Here is a 25,732-nt window from a genome sequence, read left to right on the forward strand (position 1 = left end):
ATCGGCAGTCAGGCGGACGTCTTCCGACAACCGCAGCGAACCTGAGGCCCAACGTGAAGCCAAGCTTACCCGAAAACTTTCGAATCCCTCCGTCAGAGCGGTAGCTAGCAGGAGAGAAAAAAAACTCTGCCGTCAGCATGATGAGAAGCAGAGCCAGCGCCAACATAGCAGCTTATTTTTAAGGTTGTCCGTTAACAAACGTGCCACACGCGTTTAACTTGGGAACTAAAAAAGATAGAAGAAAATCAATGGCTGCTTCAGATAGAGTAGGAAAAAATGAACTAAGAAACCAAGTTTGATGACTGTAGAATAATTAATTAATTAAAGGCAAAAATGTCGAAATTGCGTCGAAATAACGCGGATGTCGATATAGCCACGGGAACGGTGTGACGTCGCATCCACCGGAAGTCTTCACGGCATAGTGAGAAATTGTCACAGAATGGTCGGAAAAACGTCAGATTTGTGTCAAATTAGATGGAAAAATGGGTAATTAAGCGTAATTAACACTTAAGTTCTCCGAAAAATGTACAATTTGGGTAATTTGGGCCACAGAAACGGTGTGACGTCACATCCACCGGAAGTCATCACGGCATAGTGTCCTCGGCTTTGGCTTCTCAACACTTCAGTTGCCAAAGTGTCCTCACAATTTTTTTTTCGATCCCTGAGACCACTCGGCCATCGCCGCAGCCTCTCAGGCGTTGTGTTCAAATTAGTAGCCTATCGCGTGCTGCTTTTTGTAAGTCGGCCCTTCTTTATGATTCATCGGTTCGTTCTACTCTTCCAAATGCTTGAGTCAGTGAGGCTGACGCCTTGGCTGTGCATTTAAGCCGGCTGAGTCAGCTACACGGAGCCGCACGTCAAGGTGAGAAAGCGGCCAAACTCATCGCTGAGGTCTGTAATGAGCGGGCGAGCGCTGTAGCGCATTAAACAGCGAAAGCGGCCAGGCACTTTGCGCGTGACGGTCTCAACACTCATGAATACGATAAAATAACGAGCAAAATCGCAGAAGCCCACCTCGTCTGGAAGAAAAAGAACATAATTGTTAGTCAACCCTCGATGGGATGCACCAAACGAAATAGGCCTGTTTGAGCAGTTTACTACAGGCGCTTGCAGGTATTCAGATATAAAGAACGACCTAGCCTGCATGTCTACCCTTGTAAGTATTATAGCAGGTGTTGCAAGTAGCCTTTCTATGAAACTCAGATTGCATGACTTCTTGAATGACCGTTTCTTATTCGGTTCCAGGGGCATAAAAATGGGCACGCGCTTACTGCGCATGACTATGAAGTCTGCGAAATGCGGGTGCTGTTTTGAATGAAGATTTAGTTTACAGTGAGCGCTTGTGTCGTTAGCTGTCCATCTATCTTCGCTGTCATCGCGCTGCCACTTTCCATTATCAATTACATCTTGCAGTGCAGTACACGATCAGCGAGTTGTTATCTGCGCCTGAGATTTTTTTTATCGGGAACGTTGGCAGGAGCTCAACTCCAGATGGCATGAATACAGAGAAGAAGCTTTTTCTGCCTTGTTTAAGAGCACTGTTTTGTTGACTGCCACTACTAATCATGGAGAAAGGCGGCTCCTTCGTGGTTATTACATCTTTTAAGTGATCGCGAATGTTAAGAGAATGGGGTGGTTTAGTCACAGCGCACGCAACGCAGTTTTCCGTATTGAACTCGTCGCTGTGCGCCGGAAGCTGGCTGACAATTTCGAAGAGAATACAAAGAGCACAACTCCGGTATTTACCACAAGCCGCCCAGTCGCGAGGAAAACGGCCTCACAAAAGGCTGGCTTTGAGCCAGTCATCACCGGTAACCGAACATGATCGCGCAGCCTTTCGGTGCTGTGGTTTAGGTCCCGACGCTGAGGACTATAGGTTGCAATAGGAAACGGACCGACGAAGCACGCCGAAGTTTCGGAGAAAAACATCCCGCTCTGCGACACCCTATACTGTCGCTCCCACGCACGATACCTATAGCGAGCATCCCTTCCTCCCATCTCCCGAAACTTCGACAAATAATAGGGGGAGAACAAATCCCCGGTGGTCGGAAAGATTTGAGATAAAGCCTCCGAAACCTGCGCCGCTCGCTGCTTCCGCTTTAACGGAGTTTCCAACCGCGCCCCAGGAAATGTCACCGCTAGCGGTTTGTGAAAGGGGAAGCGGTTCGAAGCCGCCGAGCCTCTACCAACGAGGGTACGCGTACTGCGCGCCCTCTACCGGCAACGTCCGTCACTACGCCAAGCGCATGGTTGTCAGCAGTTGACGGTAATACGTAGTATTTACCCATAAAGTTTTTCGATGCATCATCAAGAGCAGTGCGTTCATTCGTTCTTCACTGCAGCTACCTTTAGCAATGATTTCGTACCTCTACTCTTTATTTTCTTTTTCTTTTAAAGCGTCACCTTACTTTTTTTATTAAGCCTGGCGAATACAAAAGGCGTATACCTTTATTGCCCAAGTCCTGCATTCAACAGTTGTTTCGCCACGACGCATCGACGGAAGCACGAACGTCACAACACGAGTGCTGATGGCTGCGCTTTTGAGAGTGACGAGGTCGTAGCTGTTCGCGAAAGAATGTTGACACGGAATTTGTTCGTGCTGTATTGCAAACCTCTGTTCTGACAGGGAAAATTATGAAACGCTTCACCTGACATACAACTTACGACATGCAAGTTATTTATCCGACTTATTCTAGAGTACACTGCGATTGCGTTAGATGCGCACTCTCAAAGTGGCGTCACTCAAATTTAAATTTAGAAGGGGCAAACGAAGTCAGCCAGGTTCATTTTTAACTCATACCGCTGGCACACGTCTCGAACATCTCATCCAGAAGCCGTAGAACTCTGAAATTTTGCATCAGTGTGTTACCGGGACAGACTGAAGTTTTCCGATTCACGCTGTAACAAAAATATAGAAATAGATCAATTGTATAGATTCTGCCGGATAAACAATGCACCACACGCTCGTACCACACTGAAAAGGTCAGAAATGTTGCATCCTGGAACAATGTAGTGAAGAATTTTTTTTCAGCGCACAGTTTCTGAAAAGGACACGTTAGTCGCCAGCAATGTTGACTGTCCAACGGTTTCATCATTCCTTTGCGTATTTGTGCATAAGCCTTAGCCGCCGCGGTGGCTCAGCGGTTATGGTGCTCGGCTGCTGACCCGAAAGACGCGGGTTCGATCCCGGCCGCGGCGGCTAGAATTTCTTTGGAGGAGAAATTCTAGAGGCCCGTGTACTGTGCGATGTCAGTGCACGTTAAAGAACCCAAGGTGGTCGAAATTTCCGGAGCCCTTCACTACGGCGTCTCTCATAGCCTTAGTCGCTTTGGGACGTTAAACTCCATAAACCAAACCAAACCAGCATAAGCCTTAACTCCCCTGAACTGGCGTCCCCCTCAAATCATTAGGGCGGAAATATTTGCTGTGCCGTTTGTTCCGCAGTTTTACAGGAATATACTGTTCAGTGTCTGCTGCCTTCCTTGCTGTTTTAGTTTTTTAGTTTGACTCTTTCAAATTCCTCCTATTGCCTAAGGCCTGTTATCTAAAAACTGGAAGTACTTATAAAATAAATAAGAAAATGGCGGGTGAAGTGAAAGAAAAGAAACAAAGTAACATAGGTGTCGACCATTAAAGCGAGAAGTGCCTCACTAAACGTGGAGTGTATTAGACATTTGTAATGATAACACGAGCATAGTAATCTGAAAAAGTTCACAGAACGCGAGAGCTATGAAGGAAAAAATGCACATGCCGAAGCAAGAATTTGGATATAACGTACTGCCTTGAATATAAAAGTACAGTACATTGCTGGAAGTACGCTAAGGCTGAAAGAAAATCTGACCTCGTTTTTTGTCACAGTCCTTTTGTTTTGCAAACCTTTGCAGCTGGCTGTACAATGTTTTTTTTTTACTTGCATCGCTTCCGCAGAAACGAAGCTCTAAAAGTTTGGTACAAGTATTCACCATACAGCGCTCAAAGTGCACTCCCCGTTCAAGTGCCTTGTAGTAGTTCGAACAGAAAGAACTGTTCTGCGCAGGAGGAACGGGAATAACCGTCTGCGCACTTTAGTCCTCTCGCGGCGAATGCCTTATCTATAGCGTCCACTTATTATACGTCAAGCCAAAAGAGATTTATAGCGATGCTCAGGTTTTATGAAATAAGCTGTCGAAAGAACTTAAAATTTTTACAATACAAGATTTTTTTCAGAGTACCTTTCTTGTATGGCGTGTACAGCTTTTGTCCGAGAATACGCATACGAGAATACGAGTATCCAGAATTTGTCTGTCATCAAAAGAGGCTAACAAATAGTAAAAACCGCGGCCTTTATATGCCATGGAGATGAAAAATGATCCTAAGTTAGAAAAAAAGATGAAAAACGATAAGAAAAGGAAAAACTGGGAAGAATGTGAAGACTACTAGAAAGGCTGTTTGGTCTCCCCAAAAAGCATTCGAGCGTCGCTAGAAGCCGAGTAAAATATAGCGAAAAATAACACTGCTTCGTTTATACTCTCTACCAGCGCTGACGCACCGTGGACTGCAGTCTCAGTAAACGCCGTTCTAGAAACGCACCTCAATTTCAATTTACAAGTGAGGTTTGACTAACCACGTGCACAAAGTAAAAAAAAAATACGCTTTTTCTAGCTCGTTTTGTTTTCATTCACTTTTCAGAAGCCTGACAACATGTCAACGTTAGCACAGTTCTAGGCAATGTACTCGTCTCCTTGAAACGACAGTGCACAAGAAATGTCAGAGACCTAGTATCTCGTCCATTTCATCTTCGAATTCACAGCCGTCGCTCTGAGTATCACCCCGCATCTCCGTGCAGTGCTCTAGCAGATGCTCGCAGAGTTCGCACGGCTCTATCACCAACTTTCCGCAAAACATGCAGTCCAGGCCCAAGTCCTCTAAGGCAACGTACTCTTCTTGAAGCGACCACGGTTGCTCCTGCTGTGGAGGCGTCGATGACGGTGACTGCTTTATCACTACCTCGTCGACTTGGTCTTCGTCACTGCACTCTGCTTCTTGGCAAGGGCCGTCGCTCTCTTCAGCGACTTCGTCCGGTTCAGTCTTCGTCGGAGTTCCGCGGTCTTCGTCTTCTTCGTCAGAATCCTCCACGACTTCTTCAGCGTTACTCTGCTTCTTCTTCTTTCTCTCCTCTTCTTCAGCATCGTGTGTGGCCATGTGCTCGAAGAAGGTTGACGCGTAGCTGAAGCCCCGGCTGCAGACCGGGCACACGACGTTCACCTTTGGCACGTGCACCAGCTGGTGCCTCATCATGTGGTGCTTCTGGGTGAAGCAGCGTCCGCACACGGAGCACTGGTGCGGCCGCTCGCCCGAGTGGGTCAGCTCGTGGGTCTGCAGGCCCGAAGACCTCTTGAAGGTCTTGCCGCAGTACTGGCACATGTTGGGCGACTCGCCGTGCTGGCTACGCATGTGACGGCGCAGGTTGTAGCGCTGGTTGAACACCTTGCGGCACACGTAGCAACGATACGTAGCCTCCGCGGGGGGTTTGGGGGGCGGGGCAGTCGCGGCAGGCTCCACTTGTAGCTGCAGGCGCGGAAGTTTAGTGTGAGAGGTTATTAAATTGAGGAAATGAACGGCCTCGTTAAGTGCCTGGACGCGCGGGAATTTAGTGTTGGCGGAAATTAATTTGAGAAACGCCAAGTGGACGGCCTCGTTAATTACCTCCCGGCACATGCTGTATGGAGAAACGATGACAAAGGTAAGGATGGAGAGAGGGAAGCATGTATGCGATACAGGTCTTGGTTTAAATCTTTATATCATGAGGAGGCGAAAGGGCTGAGGGATTTTGTAGTTGTTGTTGGTGGTGTTGCTTATAAAAAGACGGATTCCAGGCTAACTCTTCGAAGGGGCAATTGCGTAGGGTGGTACTATTTGCGCACCGAATTTCTTGGACTTTGTTCGTTGAGAAGTGTGGCTGCTCATGGTTTTCTCACAGAAAAAGATTTAGTTACGAGGAGGGGTGCCGCCGCTTGCATTAAGTTTGCCTCTGTCACAGTATCATGAGGTTTATTATATCACAGAATTCACTGAAATCACGAGATCACCTCCCTGCCAAAGATGTTCACCTGGTGGCCAGTGAAAACGCCATATGTATGTATACCCGTGACTGAGGAGTACCCTGGGCCTTCCAGTGTCATGTGTGCCTTGTAGTGTTCCTTCTCTGCAGTGATGGACTACTCCATCTTAGCAAATACGTTGTTCACACACTGAGGCTCTGTGAGGCTATCGTCATCTGATATCGTTTCCTCTGGAGAAGACCAAAGGCCTGAAATACTTTTTTTTTCCTGGCTGAACTATTCATAGAAAAAAAATTGGCAGTGGTTTAGCTCTGGTTAAAGCCGGAGGATTGCGAAAGCAACGAGGAGAGAAAGAGAGGCGATGGAGAGCGCGCGGCCGCGGCGGCGGCCTCGGCACGCTAGCTATGCGCCGCTACTGCGCATGCGCAGCTGGCGAGCGCGGCGGCGGCACCTCTGAGTCAGTCGGGCAGCGACGGTGGCGGCGCGCCAGCTGCACGCCGTGTGACGTCACTGCCCCTCGCGCATGCGCAGTATGGCCTTTTGTCAGCTCCGCGAAATGGCTCGGCGACTCGCGTAGTGCTGCTTTCTCAACAAAAAAATATGAAGGCTCGAAACTGTGGACAGTCGTTGCGAATGTATCCACGTTGCTTTTTGGGTTTGTCCGCCACTTCTGACAGACTCGCGAGAGCCGACGAGGAGTACGAGGCCTTGCCTCTCGCTTACTTCGAGCACGGGCTGTACGGCGTTGTTAACAAGGAAGGCCGCTTCTCGTTCGGCGATGGAGAGAACGTCCATGTTGTGCACGTTCTGCAGGTGCTTGGCCAGGAAGTGGCGCCGGCCGAACGTCATATTGCACTGCACGCACTCGAACGCCTTGCCCTGGACGCCGCACCACGCGTGTTAAAGGCACATGCAATGTCTAGCCACTGCCAACTGTAACTGTAACAAGTTAGCCTTACATAGATGGCTTGCATCTAAGAGCATAACAGTCTGACACTATTTGAAGATTATCATGTTAGGCTTAACCTGTTGTAACACGCACTTTATTTCGCTATAAGAGGGAATTAGTCAAATGTTTAGGGGAATCCCCCAAGGTGGAGTAGATTTATAATAATGGAGTAATTACTCACTGACATCCACCCAAGTACAGCCATACGGCTACAAAGGAAAGCTGCACAGCTTTCTCAGAAACCTCGCAGTTAAAGGTGAAACTCCGGTGAAGCGGTGGTCCCGGGTTCGAACCCTAGACCAAGAAGAATTTTTCTTTAACTGCGAAGTTTCTGAGAAAGCTGTATAGCTTTCCTTTGTAGCCGTATGGCTGCGTTTGGGTCGATGTCGATGAGTAATTACTCCCTTATTACAAAGAGCAAATTAATTGAACACATGATATTGGCTAGCAGTTTGGCTTCACTGTCCTTCACCGACACTTTTATTGGAGAGTAACCCACTGTCACACCAGATTACTGCTCTTGTTTGGCCGAAGCGAGAACAATAACCTGCAAAACACGTTACGCTGTTGATGAAGACACGTGCTAACAGCGTTGGACTTTATCTGGGATCATTGGCGTCGGCTTCGCCTTAGTGACCGGTAACTACAGTGTTCACTTGCTGGCCAGCATGAATTTTTTTTTTTCTAGGTAGGCTTGCGTCGTAAGATCCATGCACTGCTGTGAAAGGCTCTAACGTTATTCGCAGCGCAGGTAAATTACGGGAGTCGCTAAAATTCGCCGGGAGAATCAATCGTACCCCGGACCAAGGACAGAAAAATTAATAACATTACCCGCATCCCGGCCATCCATAAATTGGAGGCAGAGGCAGTGTCGCATCCCATGAAGTCTCGACTTAGGAACGTCTATCGCTAGTTTAAAAGTTTTGTCATTGCACTGCTAGCGTCAATGACCAATCTTCCGGGGACTTTACCCTAGAGAAGCCGAGCACTAGGCCAGGGGAAAGTTTGTACCTGTGTGTCACTGCATAGTGGGTACGTGACGGCACTGGGGATCGAACCCTGCACCTCCCACATACGATGCGGATGCTCAAACCACTAGCCACTGCTATGGTATATCTAACTTTAGTAGAAAGACCGCAGCGTTGCCCGCTATTCTTGAGAGGCTGTGAGTGTGTTCTTAAGAAGCTCACTGTGTGTGTGTGAAAGAGGTTCCTCGCAGCATCTTGCCGCAAATAAAAAAAATTCAGATAAATTGTGGCCGTATATAAAAACAATCATGCATTTATGCGGCCTAGTGATCAGTACATAAAGGGTGTGAACAACATACTGAGGTTACAGGTAGCAGCAACATAAAATAGAACAATATGGAAGAAACAGGTTTATTTTTGCATCCCTATGCAACCTGAAAAGATATTATGGGATCGATTTTTCCTCAAGACAGCGACTTACCAAAAAAAAAAAAAAAGAGGAGAAAGGGCGCGTTAGACTTCAACTTGGGTACCAGTCCTTGTTCAGGTGTTCTCTTTCATATTGCTTTGACATGTATATAAGATAACTCCTACTTACGCATGCTCATCAGTGCATTTCGTGCACGGCAGCGTTCTAAAATAATGCCGGCGAAAGCAAGTCTAGGAGCTGAAAATATAGGCTCAGCTCTGGCCTGTCACGGCCTGGAAAATGCCAGGGTTTTTCCGTAGGGACAGCAATGAGCAGTTACCAAGGTACAGCTGGAATATTCAGCACTTGCGACCTTGGCTTGGTTTCATCATCATCATCATCGTCAGCCTGACTACGCCCACTGCAGGGCAAATGCCTCTCCCATGTCTCTCCAATTAACCCTGTCATTTGCCAGTTGCGGCCACAGTATCCCCGCAAACTTCTTAATCTCATCCGCCCACCGAACTTTCTGCAACTTTTTTTTATTTATGGGGTGTTTAAAGTCCCAAAGCGGCTCAGCCTATGAGGGACGCCGTAGTGAAAGGCTGCGGAAATTTCGACCACCCGGGGTTCTTTAACGTGCACTGACATCGCACAGTACACGGGCCTCTAGAATTTCGCCTCCATCGAAATTCGACCGCTGCGGCCGGGATCGAACCCGCGTCTTTCGGGTCAGCTGCCGAGCGCCATAGCCACTGAGCCACCGCGGCGGCCGCTTGCGACCGTCGTTTTGAGGAAGATCAGTGTGCCCCATGCGGTAATGTGGCGAAATTAACTTGACATTCAGAAGAAAAAAAAGCGCTTTTATAATGTCGTAAGGCCAAGGGGCGTTAATTCTCATAATTTTTGGAGTGGAGCTGATTTCCATTTACGCCGCCTGCTCCCTTGTTTAGGTGCAGCTGCTTGGTGGTAATTAACTCAGGTATGAACATCTGCTGCACCTGATGTTCAAACCTGCGTTAATTACCACCAAGCAGCTGCGTAAAAGATGCCATTTTCTCGTTAGGCTGCAAAGGCGGTGACTGTTGCTGACAAGACTGGCCCTTACTTCAGCCTCATTACTGAGTATGCAGCCAAGCTACGCAGGAAGACACTTAATCATGGTCACATGACGTGAGCTTCACACTCATTTCGCTTATTGCTACGGCTGTACCTGTGAAGGGCACTGCTTAAAATCGTGAATGAACGCCAAAACCTTGCCACAAATTTATAGCACCACGAACTAAGTTACCTAGAAGCAGGAAAAATGCATCTTATCTTCTCACCGTTATCTTTGTTTTTTTCAGCGACATTACACTAAGAGTGCCAAAATATGCAGGTCAGCCCGACGGCAATAGCGGCGTGTGTAAACGCCTATTCCTCTACAATACGCCAAGAGGTCCGCGGAATCTGAATATCTCACCAGTGTCAGTATACGTCGTTTCGTGCTAAAGCACCAAGAAACAAAATGTCGAGGTACAGACGTCTGTATTTTGAGTTGGTGTAATTATCGTAACAATCGCCGACCGAGCTGACTACAGAACAGAGCCCTCTCTCAAAGATAGTCTCCTCTCTCGGGTATCCTGTCTCACTCCGATTCATTCGCATGTATTGAACTTTCTTCGTTCAGAAAGCAGCGGCAGTGTTTGTTTGTTTTTTTGTTTTTTTCATGGCAAGCTTCTTCCTTGCGGGGAGGGGGAGGCAGTCGCCCTGCCATCGCCCCTTCCCTTCTCTTAAACGAGCCCCTGCACGAGAAGCAGAGGCCATTATCTGTGCAGAGCCTCAGAGATCCGCACCACGTAACACAGCCTACCTGGGTGGAGTGGATGCGCATGTGCTTGTCGCGGTGCTCCTTCTGGCGAAAGCGGCGCAAGCAGTAACTGCACGGGTAGGGCTTCTCCCCCGTGTGGATGCGGAGGTGCTTGTGCAGCGTGGTGCGGTTGGCGAGCACCTTGTGGCAGGTGCCGCACCTCACGCGGGTCCTCGACACCGTGGAAGACCTCTCGTACGCAGAAACCACGTTGTTGAAGTCTCCTCTGTTGCAGCGGTCGTCAATTTCGTCGATTTCATCGGCGCCGTCCTCTCGGTCAGGGGGGTCGTCGGGGAGAGGGGACATTTCGACGTCACCAGAGTCGCTGAGAGGCTCTTGCTTGATGACGAACGCCGCCGCCGAGGCCATGCTCAAGTAGGGTCACTAGAAGAATCAATAGGTACGAGCGCGCCCTGCAAGACGCCTGCAGAGAAACATGCAATGTGCGAATGTCTGTCCTGAGTAATGAAAGCGCATATTTGAATGACGGAATAGGAACGGAATAAGCGGTTGGAAGCAGTGGAATGCATGCCCTATTGAAAATACTGAACGTGGATTCTGCGTGCCTATCTTTGCGTGTTTATTGCCACGCACATTGTGACGATTGAGCGAGGTCGCAGAACGCGAGACATATTTCACACAATTTGCGCAAGCCGAGCAAGCTCGCAAATGCGACACATCTGTCACATAAAGTGCGCAAGCCGCGTAAGGCTCGTACAGCAGGAGACATCCTCGCGTGATATGCGCAAGCCGGGTGGGGCTTCCAGAATGTCCGAGAGCCAAGGGTGAGTCCCAGAATGTTCAAGAGCCTTGTCTGGCTCACAGAGCACTAGACAGTGTCAAATGGAGTTACCATCATGATACCGATAATACCTTGCATGGCTGCAAGGCTCCTACATCACTGCTCAACACGTTACGCCAATGCCCTACCTAAAGGCCTCCTCACCTGTCTGTCACTGCCTCATTCAGCATGCATGTTGTGAGATAACAAGCTTTGCAGCAATGTTCGTGGGATGACTCTCATGTGTGTAGCATGCTTGCAAAAGGACATAGATAAGGTCACCTTAACTGGCTTTATTAATGCCACATCCCTCATGACGGGTGCCACACAGTGGCTAAACAATTTCTTCAGCTTCTCCAAGTCCAGCAGGTTGGCGTCTTGATCCAGGTTCTCACTATGCAGCACCTGCAAAAAGGTAGCAGTATATGCAAAAAAATTCAGTTAATTTGTTTTCTCGAAATTCCAGAAAAGGGCACAAGTAGTTCTTCCATTAATGAACTAATGATGATTTCGAAAAGTATCAGGTTTGAAATACAGACATTGGAAAACCCGACTCAAGCACGCAGGCTGCTCAGCATCAAACCTGCACAAAATCTAATAACCGTGTCACACAGGCATTTTGAAGCCTTTCAAATGGCCATCAACTCAGTGGCACTTGAATGCAGCTAAATGGGCATTTCCAATAGCCACAGAGTCCCTAGAACAGTGTGGACATCTATCAAGATTTTGAAGGCTTTTCAGTGGTAGAAATTTGCACTCAGACATGGAGCACTCGCAACTTACACTAAGGAATAAAATCAAAGCAATTTAATCGCTGAAAGAATACTCAACATGAAATGTACAACTTATTTCACTGAAAAAAAAGAAGGCTGGCCACAAAACACTGCAGCAAGCGGATTATCACTGTTGCCAATAGCACAAAAACAATGAATACCACCTTTTCAAAACTGCGTGAGTGCTACAACAGCTTCCCAGCAAAATTATCAACTGTGACAGTGGCTCCACAGCAGTTTGGTGCGAGATGATGAAATATCTCTACGGCGATCAAGTATTCTGTGTAGCAGCGGCATAACTCCCGAGTTGAAGTGCAAATCTCAAAGCTCAATCTCCCACCTTAACTGTTATCTTTAAATACATATTTAAATTCATTGCAGCATGCTGCAGAAGTATGTGGTCAGATCATTCGAGAGGATACCTGCAAGCTATCTCAGGAGACGAAAGATCTGATGAAGAAACGCCAAAGCATCAGGACGTCTAACTTCAGAGATAGAATAGGACTAGGAGAGCTATCGAAGTTAATTATAAGTGCAAGGTAGCCAACATAAGAAAGTTTAACATGGAGAAAACCTAGCATGCTCTAAAGCATGGAGGTAGCCTAAAATCAGTGAAGAGAAAACTAATCACTGGTAAAAACCAGATGTATGCGCTGAAAGACAAAGAGGGCAATGTCATAAGCAATATGGATAAGATAGTTAAAGTAGCCGAAGAGTTCTACACAAATCTCTACAGTAGTGAATGTAATCAGAAGGTTACAGAGAGAGGCAGTAGAGCACAGCAATGGGACACCAGCCAGTAACGAGGGAGGAAGTAAAGAAAGCCTCAGGAGCAATGCAAAGGGGTAAAGCAGCTGGTGAGGATCAGGTAACAGCAGATTTGTTGAAGGATGGAGGAGAGATTATGCTAGAGAAACTAGCCACCCTGCATACGCTTGCCTCGTGACCACGAGCGTATCAGGAGCTTGAAAGAATGCGAACATTATTTTAATTCATAAGAAAGAAGATGTCAAGGACTTGAAGATTTACAGACCGATCAGCTTACTATCCACTGTCTACAAGGTATTTACTAAGGTAATCACTAATAGACTCAGGACAACCTTCGAATTCAATCAATCAAATGATCAGGCAGGCTTTCATAAAGGATACTCAACGAGAGACCACATTCATGCAATCAATCAGGTGATAGAGAAATGGGCAGAATACAACCAACCCCAATATATAGCCTTCATTGACTACCAGACAGCAATTGACTCGGTGGAACCACAGCTGTCATGCAGGCATTGTGGAATCGGTGTAGAAGAGTGTTATGTGAAAATATTGGAAGATATTTATAACGACTGCACCGCTACCATAGTTCTCCATAAGGTCAGCAATAAAATTCCAATAAGGCAAGGTGTCAGGCAGGGAGACACGATTTCACCAATGCTATTCACTGCCTGTTTACAGGAGGTATTCCGGGGCCTGAAATGGGAACAGTTGGGGAGAAGAGTTACTGGAGAATACCTAAGTAATTTGAGATTCCCTGATGGCATTGCCTGGCTAAGCCACTCAGGATATGAACTGCAAAGCATGATGAATGAGTTAGACAGGCAGAGCAGAATTGTGGGGCTAGAAATGAACACGCAGAAAACCAAAGTAATGCTCAACAGCCTAGCAAGGGAACAGCAGTTCACAATTGGTAGCGAGGTGCTAGAAGTAGTAAGAGGATATGTATACTTAGTGCAGGTAGTGACCGCTGATCCGGATCATGAGAGGGAAATAACTAGAAGAATAAGAACGGGGTGGAGCGCATATGGCAGGTTCTCTCAGATCGTGAAAGCCAGTTGCCAATATCCCCCAAGAGAAAAGTCTAACACAGCTGTATCTTACTGGTACTCACCTATGGGGCAGAAATGTGGAGGCTAACAATGAGGGTTCAGCTTAATTCAAGGACAACGCAGCGAGCTATGGAAAGAAAAATGATAGGTCTAACGTTAAGAGATCGGAAGCGGGCGGAGTGGGTGAGGGAAAAAACGCGGGTTAATGAAATCCTATTTGAAATCAAAAGGAAGAAATGGGCTCGGGCAGGGAATGTAAGGCGAAGGCAAGACAACCGCTGGTCCTTGAGGGTAACAGAGTGGATTCCATGAGAAGGTAAATGTAGCAGGGGGCGGCAGAAAATTAGGTGGGCGGATGAGATTAAGAAGTTTGCGGGGATACGGTGGCCACAATTGGCAGAGGACAGGGTTAATTGGAGAGACATGGGAGAGGTTTTGCCCTGCAGTGCGTGTAGTCAGGCTGCTGCTGCTGCTGCTGATGATGATGATGACAGCCTGAGCACACCTACAAAGTAAAACTGTGAACTCGACCCAGCAGCACTTTACTGTGTTGAAAGAGAACAGGTACAATTGAATTACTGCATTACCTTGTTATCATTAAAAAGTACAGGGCTCTAAGGACTTCCTAATTTACATCGAAACGAATGGTTTACAGTGAACTTCCACGGATTACACTAACAGGCACTGAAAATCCAACACAGCTGCCCAAGAGAATATTAGGCAGCCGCGCTAGCCTTCTTTTGCGCTATGCTACCTGATACCAGATTAAGATTCGAGAGCAATTTACTCATACTCTAGCACTGGGATACGTTATGCCCCAGACTGATGCAGCTGTCTTACTAAAGGCAGAGAAGCTTTCAGTGTGGGTCATGTGTGCTGTGGCGTGAACACATGCACAGGATCGCCTGCTACCATTCAAGTCCTCTGTGTACACAAATGCAGGTGCAATAGAAAACCCACATCACAAATTTGGCTAGTCTGGTCGGCCAAGCATGGGCCAGCTGATAGCACGAAGCAGCAGGTGCGACACATACCATCATCATCAGCCTGACTAGGCCCACTGCAGGGCAAAGGACTCACCCATGTCTCCACATTAACCCTGTCCTTTGCTAGGTGTGGCCACCATATCCCCGTACACTTCTTAACCTCATCCGCCCATCTAAGTTTCTGCCGCCCCCTGCTATGCTTGCATTCTTTTGGAATCCACTCCATTACCCTTAAGGACCAGCGGTTATGTTGTCTTCCCATTACAAGCCCCGCCCAGGCCCATTTCTTCCTCTTAATTTCAAGTAGCATGTCATTAACCCGCGTTTGTTCCCTCACCCACTCCGCCCCCTTTTGGTCTCGTAATGTTAGACTTATCATTTTTCTTTCCATAGCACACTTTGCTGTCCTTATTGTTTGGCACGTGTTTTTTTCTTTGTAATAAGGCATAAAGTATTATACATGAATTACCACATGGCATCCTCCTATGACCGCTAAATAATTTATAATCAAATTTCTTTCTCCTGCTGTATTTGTTTCGGTTTCGACAGCTGAATGATGGCTGTGACGTCAAAGCGAGGTTATTGGTCACGTGAGGCATGAAAAACTGCAATACAATTGGTACTTCTGGCTCTTAAGGAATGCTGGTGTCAGCGCTGTAGCGAATTAAAATGATGAAGCAGCGATTATAAGTGCAGTTTTACCACGCCTCACGTGACCTATAACCTCTCTTTGATGTCATAGCCATAGTCAAATTGTTCACCGAAACAGGATGGCAGAAAAAGTTGATTATAAATTATTCAGCGGTCTCACGCGAATACCAGATGGTGATTCATGCATAGTAGTGTCTTCCGCAGCATTATAGAGAAGAAAACATGCCACCAAGATTAGGTGTCTATACTCTTTTAAGCTGAACTCTTTTAATTAGCCTCCACATTTCTGTCCCAAAAGTGAGAAACATGCAGGCTAAAGAAAAGATTTCAGCTTAAGTACCAAAGTGGCTCTAATCACACGATGAAGCGGAAAAACTCTCGACACTTGAACAGAGAACAAATAGGAATACCAACAAAATTTTAGATTCTTGTAAGGCTATCAAGCATTTCTGAATATTGTAAACTGCACTTTCACACATACAGTACGCATGTATGCCAAGCTCACATTCAGTAGCCCTGTTTTCCGGCTGTAGTTATCACGGTCTGAGCTCAGTTACAGATTTAAAACCAGCCAAAAGATGCAACACAGGAAAAGAGAAGAAAACAGGTTGGACTATCAACTGAATTTTTTGTGAAGGAAAAGAAGGCTCGCATGAAGATGCGCCACACATGACCCACACCAGCGAAAGGCAGGACAACAAATAACTGTCACTGATATACAAGCACGTCATCTAAAAGAGAAAATTCTTTCCGTTGAAGATTGACTAATGGCTTCGCTACTCATACAGCCATTGCCTTGGAGATATGCATCAAATACCTTACAGATTTGTTTACCACTTCTATACACCACTGAAGTGTCACAGAAATCAGGCGTACACACTGATGGGTCATCTTATGATTTACACTCACGACATTGGCACTGTAGTGCCAGATTAGAAGCTGCCTTCCCCCTAACGAGTTAGTGCTCACTCAGGAACACATTAAAGACACCTGCACATATCCCTGAAGTAGTTTCTTGCACAAGCTAGCGGAATGTGATAAACCACTTCCTGCAAGTCCTGAACCTAGTTTTATGGGATACCATACTGCTATCCCGGGTTTTAACAGCAGCGCAAAGGCCATCAACACAATGATTGGCGCAAAAATTACATTTAAAAATTTTCCCGACACTCGATTTGAACTCATGAAGTCTACACAAAGGACTCCATGATAACCGTTCTGAGGTGAATGGCAGTTCAGCCTAGCCTCTGGAATCTGTGCCAAAAAAAACGGAGTCAGCGCATCGCAATTTATTTCCGATATCAGCCGGTGCTGATGACAATTGTATGTTTTGCTTTCTCTGGCTTATAAAGCTCCACTTTCAGAAAAAGTGTCGTCTTTGTGGTTAGGATGCGGAACTTCATCATCACAGGTCAACTTCAGCTTGCCATCAGTGTCCTTTTAATGCCTCAAAGTTGAACAATAGCTCCATTCATAGAGGAGGGCTGTGCATAAATTTCGACCACCAAAGATTCTTTAACATGCACTGACATTGAATAACACACGAGCAAATATGCATTTCGCCTTGTCGAAACGAAGCCACCACAATTCAATCCCGCGTCTTTGGGCTCAGTAGCCGAACACCAATGCAGTAGGCCACAGCAGCAGGTGAAAAACAAAAGAGAGCCCTTAATAGGCAACCTAACTTGCAAAAATCAACATAACGAGGGGTCACACAAGTAGCAGTGGACTAGGAAAATAAAAGCTACTTGTGTCGGAAGATGTCTTCAGTGCTTACCTCAAAAGCCTGCTTGCTTGCTGGGCATCCTAGCACCAAGTGAAAGGCTGGCACAGCTATACTGGAGAGCTTGGAAGAGGCATTGCTGGTAAAGCTATGTGGAGCTTGCTGCAAGGTAAAAAGACACATTTAACAGCAGCACAGTGCAAAAAATGGACTAGAATCAAGCATGTAAGGCAAAATGCAAGGCACAAAAAGGAGCCGGTCGCAGAATGGAACACGACTGTTTAACCACATTTCGAAGTGGGCCAGGCAACAAGAAATTCATAACCACGGCAGTCATTCACAAGCTAGCCTCAGACGAGACATCACTTGCATATCGATATCCAGCATCGTTTCTACAATACATGCCACCATTCAAAAGAACAGACCACAGCAGAACGATATTTTCAGTAGAAGGCTGGTTTGCTTCAAATTCTGCATGCGTCCCTCAATTTGAAATCTGGCATGATTAGCACTGATTTCACATTCTCACAGGTATGATGAATTAATAGTGCCAATTGCAGAAAAACCACACTTTTTCCTTTAACATCAAATAAGGTATTGGAGAGGTACCTCAGCATATTTAAGTCAAAGTAAGATTTATTTGCGCCATTGGTTATAATCATGAAACAATTAAGTTTATTCTTCGTACATATTAAAGGCTCAATTACCCTTAAATTTCACTGCAACTTCGGGATTTAGGCCAAATGGAGCTAGGGCACTTGTGTGCATTTTGCAGTTGTCTGTACCATTTCAGCTCCGAGCCAAAGTATGAAAAAGCGAATGCCAAAATAGAGGCGAAAAACTTCAGAGCAATTTGTTTTTATCTCACCGTTCTGCTTGCTATTCAAGGCTCGACTACACTGGCTCGGCTATAAGTACGAACGCAGCTGGATCATACGGAGCTTCGTACCTTAAATACACAATTTATAAAAGTACAAGTGAAATACAAGTGAAAGAGGAGGAAGCTCAATCCTAAGGCATACAGCTGAATCGCAGTCTACGTAGTTATACTGCTCGAGCGCTGTTACTTCAATTACAGCGTAACATGCGGCGAGAATGCAAAGCCCGGGCCGAAGATCTATTCGCGGGCACATATTCCATTCTCGGCGAGAGATGAATGGCAGTACGGCGGCAGTACGGCGCCGATATCGTGCACCCCGCGATCGGATCAGCTGTGCATATTTGCATGGCATACTGACCATGACCGTGTGACCACTGACACTACACGCGCATTCATGCCCGTGTGCCGCCAGCAAACAACCTTTCAGCGCTGCGTGCTGCCGCGATAGGCACTGCGTCTTCGCGTCTCTGTACTAGCTGTGTTGACGTGGCCAGTTGTGCGCAAAGGCTTTGAAATAATGAACAGGTTCGAAGAAAATTAACTTACCCCCAAGATGCGAGATGTCACCCGGGTAGTGGTCTCCCACCAGCTGCTCCGCCATGGAGGAAATGAGCCCCGCCGTCAGCATAGCGTTTCCAGTGAAGGCGCGCAAAGGACGACGCGCTATCCGTCGAGCCCGCTGACGCACGCTATAAACACAGGTTTAGCGAATTTCACTGCTGTCGGCACATCACATATCGGAAGAGTGACAAATGCTCATGCCAGCGATGGTTCACGCCCTCGGCACCACAAAGGAGGACCACGACCGACCACGACAAACGTAGCAACGCTGTCCGCCATGCTGTCCCTTCCCAGACGCTGCGTTCGTTGGCTAGCGCTTCGGCCAGTTCCGGCTTCCTTCGGCCCGTTTAGAAAGGCATCGCCTCCAGGCATTCCTCCAGGTCGTCTCTTTCGGGCTCTATGCTTTTGGGCAGTGCGATAGCAAAGGATTAAAACCAAATGAAACTTTCGTTACAAAAATAATTAAGTTCTTGTGCACATATTAGCATTAAAAACTTGAGAAATTTGTGACGCGTGGACGCATGAATATGCGTGTCGGTACATGCGTGCGTGCGTGCGTGCGTGCGTGAGTGGGCAAGGTCTAGCGCGTCAAATCCAAAGCCTATCCGACATGCTGCATGGTTTCTGAGATCACCGCCGTGAGCTTCGCTTGTTTTCTGGTGCTGCTGCTGGGCGGTCTTGTGCGCCGCTGTTACTGTGCTGGAATCGCAAAAGAAGAAGGATTACCGGTGTGTGCTGCCGGTGGGCGCGCTCTCATCCAAGAGTAGTAGCAGCTCCCAATTAAGCGATCCGTCGGGGCATATGTGTTATGGTTGTCTGGTCGACAACGATAATGAGGTCAGCAGTGCGGTGCCGTCGTTTGATGAGTCGAACCTTTCGGCCTATTGCTCTGCTAACTTCGCTGCAAAAATGCCTGGCTCATAAGCAGCGACAGTGGCCATTGTTTCTGTGGTGTGTTTCGATTACAAGACGGCGCCCTTCTACAGTGTGGCTTCCTTGGAAACTTAGTCGGCGGTGTGCCTGCAACGCCTGTCGCTGTCAGCTCAAACTGACCGCCTGCGAGCGCTGCCTTCTTTTGCGATGTGAACGGTGACGGGACACTTACTGCCTGTGGCCGGAGCTTATAGCAAAAGCGAAGAGTGTTTTCTGTGAAGGTTTGACGAAGTGCGTGTGTCAGTCTGGACCCTTAGCAAGTCATACGAGATGCGACATGCAAAAGTGGTCCACCAGTCGCTTCAGCAGAAAGGAGTGCGGATGTTTTTTACGTTACTTCAATCTAGAACTGCCCATGCAAATATTTCAACTCGTCTCTTGCCTAAACAGCATAGTAAAGAAGCTAAAGCAACAAAACTGCTGTTTCCATGCTGTATATTGATTCCGCACTCGTGCTAGAGGTGGGAAATATGTAGCAGTTATTGGCGGAGTTACAGCCTATGAAGCACGTGCAGCTTCATGTAACTGCAGGTTAGGATATGCGCCTTACTTGGTATTGACTTTGTGACCAGACATAGCCATTTGTCAACTAAAAGAAATTTTCTTGCTATAGGATTCTGCAGCATTATGTATGCTTCTGGACACTGAATACCGGGTGCGTCACCTCTCTTGAAAGCACTCAGATTTGTGTACTTATCAGTACGTTTGAGATGAGAAAATTTTATCAGCTTCTTTTCTTTATTTTATAATTAGCTACACAGCATGTTGCAAAAAAAATGTTTTAAGGAAAAGTATTTCAGTTTAGAGTAGAACAGTTCAACAAAGTTGTTTTGGGCATTCTGGTAACTTCAAGATGGTATTTGATGGTTGCATACAGACGCGCAAGTCAAACCTCAAAGGGCATCAAACTTAACAGTACCGCTGAGCTTATCCTTTCGTGCTTTTTATGTGTGTGTAGATCACGTGGGGAAGTTCAGTATTGGATGTTGGATTTCATAGTTCTGCTACAACTTTTATCTTCCTTTCTACACATGAAATATGACTGAACTTGATTACATTCCCCAAGCAAATACCTGACGCCTTACAAGCGTTCCTTACTGTGCACAGTTGTCCCAGTGCATTATATCCACTCATGTGCAGCACACTGTTGTGTTGCTCTTGGTCTCCAAATGTGACTCTCAGCAATATGATGGAATCATAGTCCACCCAGATGGTCTTTGTGGTAGTGCAAATTTCAAAACAGATTGAAGAAGAATGAAGAGTGTGATACTTCGCCATGCATCATGCAATGCTGGTGCTAATCAGGCAACATGTGTGGTATTTATACTTCGCACATTTGAGATTCATTGGATTTGTTCTGGAGCCATACTGGGAATTAATTAATCGATCTGTGATTTGTCACTGAAATTGAGAGAGGGCACTAATTTCTGAACTTTTGACACCAACTGTGAATTCAAAACTGTCTTTTCATGTAGGCTTACATGGCTTTTTTACGTGTATGTAAATTTATGCTAATGACTTTGGAAATTGCTTTGGAAATGGTTTTAGAAATTGCCTCGTAACATTCCTGTTACAGCTCACAATTCGCTTTCTGCACGTCATGTTTGATTGAACCTGATTATATCCCCAAGCTTGTTTGTTGCACCTAACAGACACTGTTGCCCTTTCAGAGTTATTCCATTGATTGACTCCTTTCGAGTGCAAGCAACAAATGGTTGTGTTGCTTCTGATTTCGAAATATGGCTGTCTGCATGACGGGCGACAACATAAATGCTCTGGATGGCTTTCATCATGCATCTATAAGATATCTGTAACTTTCAGAATTGGTTAAAGGAAGAACTGAAGGATGCTGTAAGAGTCGTTAGAAGCTTGTTTTTTACATTATTTTATAATGAACTTGCAATGTTGACAAGTTCTTGCTCAGTGTGCATGTTGTCATGTACAGGTCCCTGCAGTTTCGAAGGGAACCATTTTGCACTAAAAAATAATGTTTTGGTTATTTGTTTGCTGAAGTTGAAAATGATTAATGGGTACTTACGCCAAGACGAAAATTATAAAACAGCAAAACGTGAGCTTATTGCTCATTATTGAGAAGTAATCATTAACTGAATGCTCGAACTTTGTTTGCTTTCACCCTAAATGGGCCTTTACAGTCTCGACAAGTTGCTACTAAGCAAGCAAACGCACACATGGCCACACGCAGCCTCACTGAGCTTGCTCAGTGTGCACATAAGCACGCACAGCTTCGGCAAGCCCCCTCTCAGCACGCAGATGTCCACGCACAGAGAGTTGTCCACGAGAGTCCACGATTTTTTACACACAAAGAGTGTGCGTGTACGTCTTTCAGCTCACAGTACGCGATCATGTACACACAGGACGCACAAATGCGTACAGGTAACGCACAATTTCTGCGCATTCGTGTGCAAAATGAACGTGATCGTACAAAAATCACTGTTCTCGTGCAAACTCACGCAGAGTTTTTTCAATAGGGTGGAAGATAAATAAAAAAAGTTATTCTTAAGGCGGACGTGTGCTGAGCCTTCGTGTGCTTTCTGTTTTTGCATATGAATTTACATGTGTCCCTTGTTCTGTTAGTGATCACATAAGTTTGTGGTAGCCACCGTTATAAGTGTGCAGGTAAAATCTTGACGCCGCTTTTTTTAGCCTACACAGACTCTAAACTGGTGGCATCAAGCAATGTCAAACAGTCACATAACTTAGGCTGATGTGTTTCAAGCGACAAGTTTTCCCGGTGCTCGCCAGGTTAAACGTCCTAAATTGAGTCAACTTCGGAGACTGCTAAATAATCGTAAAAGCAAAAGCCAGCGCTGATGCTTCCAAATCAAAAACATAAATGAGGACAGTGCACTTCTAGATCTTCTAGATATGCTTCTATTTCGAGCGATATCCTAACAAAAATACACTCTCATGCTGTTTAAGCGAACAACAACGCCCGCGTAGATTCCTCATCAGAAGCAGTGGAGAGCGGAGGCCTCTCTCACTGGTCTCGAACTAGTCTCGTTTTCCGCCAGTTGCGGCAGCCATACCAGCCCCCTTCTACGTTTACGATCTCTTGAAATGAACTCCGAGCCGACTTCATGCCAAAGCAAATTCCTGGGGGACGTTGGATCTCGTTGAAGGCTGGCGCATCGCTTCAGACTTCGAGCGATTTGCATATCTAACTTCAGTACTACGACAGCTGTACAGTAGACTTTTGTGAAGCTAAGCGGCATCAATGTAAACGTTGCATTTTGTAACGAAAACCTACAGCATTCGCCTACTGGCCGAAACGAATTCTTCTGCCCAGTAAGGTCTGAGCCATAACGGACAGGAGGGCAGATGAGTGCCGGCTCAAGAGGATAAGTCGCCTGTGATCACGTGATCTGGGCGGACTGTGAGAGCGTCGTATGAAATCATAGAGGATGGAGCGTATATGATGTAATGCAGCTGTCTCTTTCACTACGTTGGAGGAGCGTGGCAGGGCAGAGGCCTTGTGTCCCTTCGCGGACATGGTAAGGGATACGCAGCATGAAAGGCACAAGGCGCATGAGAGGGCACTAGACAAACACTTGCTCCCGTTGCCATTGTCTTGTTTCTCGCATGGTGCTCTGCACCCCTTATCACCACTAACTAGACCAAACCGCGGCGCTACACTAATATTTTATCATTAGGTCATGCATATGTTGTGGTCATCGCGTCAGGAAACGATGTTCCTTTCCTCAAGAGAGAGAACTTGAGTGTGTGCGATCAATCTTCAGTGGTTACTAGTCGCAGGCACTGACTTAAGTCAGACCTCGTGCAGTCATCGCGCGATGAACAGCAAGCGCTATGCCACCGAAGTGTACGCCGCTGGAGGGACACACGCTCTTCCTTCGTGGACGGAGGAGCATCCCTACACGACAGAGAGGCCACGGCACGACTTACCACCTGTTCCTCGTGACTCCGGTCGGGGGCAGAGGAAGGGAGGACCGTTCCGAAGAGAAGCACCAGGGAAGTGGCGGGTGCACGGGTACGGCCTGTGCTGCCACGGCTCTGCTTCGATCTCTTCACGCTTCACGCTTTGGTGCCGCGTGCCCGCGGGGCGCGCCCCTCCCCATTTTTTGTCCTCTTCAGCTGCCCGCCTAGACATCCCGTGACGCCATGTTCGTGGAAGAAGAGCAGGCAAGGCGGCACCGCTGGACATGTGGATCTCATCGGGACCACAAGGCGCGCGACCCTACCCCATTTCCAGAAGCTTCCGGAATCGGTTTGACGTAAGCCGTGTCACTGAGTAATACCCAAGCGAATCGGCTGCGTTATATTTTTTTTTTTCGGAGCTTTGTCAAGAGAGTGACATGGCGAAAGATTCTTGTTCAGAGTAACCATCATCATCATCAGCCAGCTTTAGTCCAGTAAGCTTTTTCTAGCACCGACCACGGCTACCACGTCCCGGCCAATTTCCTGGTGTCACCTACCTGCCTCCGCACGCAGACGTTAGCAAAACACTGACCACGCTTTTGAGAAGGATCCGTACCCGATCCATTCTAAGCCTTTACAGATTATCCTTGATCACAAATGGTGAATATGACCCCGTATGTCAAAAATTGCTATTCACAGGAATCGGCAACACAAGATCATATTCTTTAGGGATGTGAGGGAAAGCCCCTACCCCGTAAGCTTCTGATAGCCCCCTCCGAGTAAAGCTGGAACCGAGGGCTATTGAAGCAGGAACGGACAGCACAGAAGGCTCTCGTTAGCGGGGCTTGGAGGTCACCCCTGCATGGGTGTCACACTGAGGCTGAGCCGCCTACAGTCAAAAGTTCTGGGCAATAAATGTGCTTGTTTCTTCCTCTCTTCTACGTGATTCTTTGCCGCCCCCCCCCCCCCCCCAAATCCACTCTGTTTTCCCTGTAATCCTAAGGTGATCTCTGCTGCTCTATATTCATCCGTTTTCAGTCTTATGATGTCTTAATAATAGAGATAAGGTGTGATAATCTCTGTCTGATTCTACAAAATTATGTCGTGGTTAGCTTCCAGACAACCGACCGAGATATCTGGCGCGATGCTCTCGATAGCTGCATTTACATTACAGCGCAGCATGATTTGCAGTTTGTCAGCTCCCCTTGGTTTAGACGGTGCAGTCATCTTAGTGCTTTCGGGGTTTTATGAGCACCTATTGAGGATTCACGCACTTCTTCGTACGACACGCCTTATATAGCCGCTTCGCCGACGTATTTTTTGCGTTCGTGTTCCGCTGCATGCAAGCCACGTATTAAAGATGGGTTCTCGCCACAGTCGAAAACGAGAATCGAAAAAGTGGTCTCGTACGTGTTGCGTGCTGCGACGATATCAGTGTGCAGGCGAACGTGTCTAAAGGTGGCTTTACACGGAAAGAAATCCCCTTGGGCTTTTTCCTCGCAGCTCTTTCCCTCGGCTGATGGGGCACGCCCGAGATAGCAGAGTCTGTAATTTTCTTCTTTCACCTGAGGTGTGGTAAAATCACGTGCCTTGGATGCGCAAGCATAGATGAATGGGCTCGAGGCCCTCTCTGCTTTAGACAAAAAACGCTGAGGAAGAGCATGAAATTCGTGTTTTAAGGTTTAGGGAGTAGCAATGGTTCGAGTAGGGCAGGTTTGTCTCTCTTAGGGCTTGCCAATGAGGTGAACTCAGGCGTGACTAAACAACTCTTGATAGTCCGTATCCGCCAGTGCGTGTTTCTTTAATCATTGTCCTGTCTAGATAAGCTGTCCCAGATAACTTGCAGCGGAAAATGAATACGGTTGCTTTAAATAGCCAGGGTTCAGAGGTGCGCCTATTTTTGTAAATGCGCCGTTTGTATTCAGCGTCGCGCCAGCCACGACCTTTCAAATAAATAAAAAGAAGGTATATTGATCTGGCAAGCCGGCATCTCAGAAAACAAATTTTGAAAATTGGAAAATTATTAGACACTCTCAGGGAAATATTGAAGGCAGTGGTCCATTCTTATGATATGCAGTAAAATATTTCTTTTAAGGTGTTTCCATCGGTCGCATCGAACAATTAAGCCTGCCATAGAAAACCAATGGGGAATGCTTTTGATGATAGCAAAAATAATAATAGAAAAAAAATGCTTGGCTGCCGTCGGGGGATCTGCGGATATAGTGATTGTTATAGAGAAATCTTACAGTATATGAAAAAATCTCGTTCATAAACGGTTTTCTCCTCAAAAATGCTTTTGTCCAGAATTGTTGGGTATACGGTTGTGAACGGCCTGCTCAGACTTAGATAGCAGGCGTTCAGGACCTTCTGCCTCCCCACCCTCAAATCCAACGGGTACTTTTGAGGATAAAGTTCAAAAAGGAAAATTTTCAGCTTTTCCACCGTTACCCGCGGCGAAGCTGTCCCAGATAACTTTCACCGGCAAATTAACATGGTTGCTTTAAATAGCCA

At 46.7% G+C, this 25,732-nt stretch overlaps 2 protein-coding genes and 1 long non-coding RNA gene across 4 annotated transcripts in view; 1 reads left to right on the forward strand and 2 right to left on the reverse strand.

Annotated features, from left to right (window-relative positions):
* LOC149363518 (uncharacterized) overlaps positions 1-25,732 on the forward strand; it is a 153,346-nt gene that overhangs the window by 80,697 nt on the left and 46,917 nt on the right. The gene's annotated exons all lie outside the window — the stretch shown is intronic.
* LOC149363519 (uncharacterized) lies at positions 4,747-10,585 on the reverse strand. Its single transcript, XM_089569939.1, has 3 exons — positions 10,220-10,585; positions 6,765-6,920; positions 4,747-5,547 (listed from the first exon to the last, which is right to left on the reverse strand). The coding sequence occupies exons 1-3, from the start codon at positions 10,583-10,585 to the stop codon at positions 4,747-4,749; spliced, it is 1,323 nt and encodes a 440-aa protein (XP_089426065.1).
* On the reverse strand, positions 11,276-19,286 carry LOC149363520 (uncharacterized). The gene is made up of 3 exons (XR_016289083.1): positions 18,377-19,286; positions 17,005-17,112; positions 11,276-11,402 (listed from the first exon to the last, which is right to left on the reverse strand). It is a non-coding gene; the product is annotated as an uncharacterized LOC149363520 (long non-coding RNA).

This window comes from Amblyomma mixtum, chromosome 2 (assembly GCF_055824585.1).
Source record: "Amblyomma mixtum isolate Tamu chromosome 2, ASM5582458v1, whole genome shotgun sequence".
In the NCBI taxonomy this organism is placed as follows: Eukaryota; Metazoa; Arthropoda; class Arachnida; order Ixodida; family Ixodidae; genus Amblyomma; species Amblyomma mixtum.

Excerpts from the sequence above, each read along its gene's own strand:
- LOC149363519 (XM_089569939.1), bottom strand. The coding sequence starts at position 10,585 with ATGGCCTCGGCGGCGGCGTTCGTCATCAAGCAAGAGCCTCTCAGCGAC. Across the intron at positions 6,921-10,219 it reads TGCGCATCCACTCCACCCAG|GGCAAGGCGTTCGAGTGCGT; the intron begins GTAGGCTGTGTT and ends TGCGGCGTCCAG. Across the intron at positions 5,548-6,764 it reads CCGTACAGCCCGTGCTCGAA|CTACAAGTGGAGCCTGCCGC; the intron begins GTAAGCGAGAGG and ends CCGCGCCTGCAG.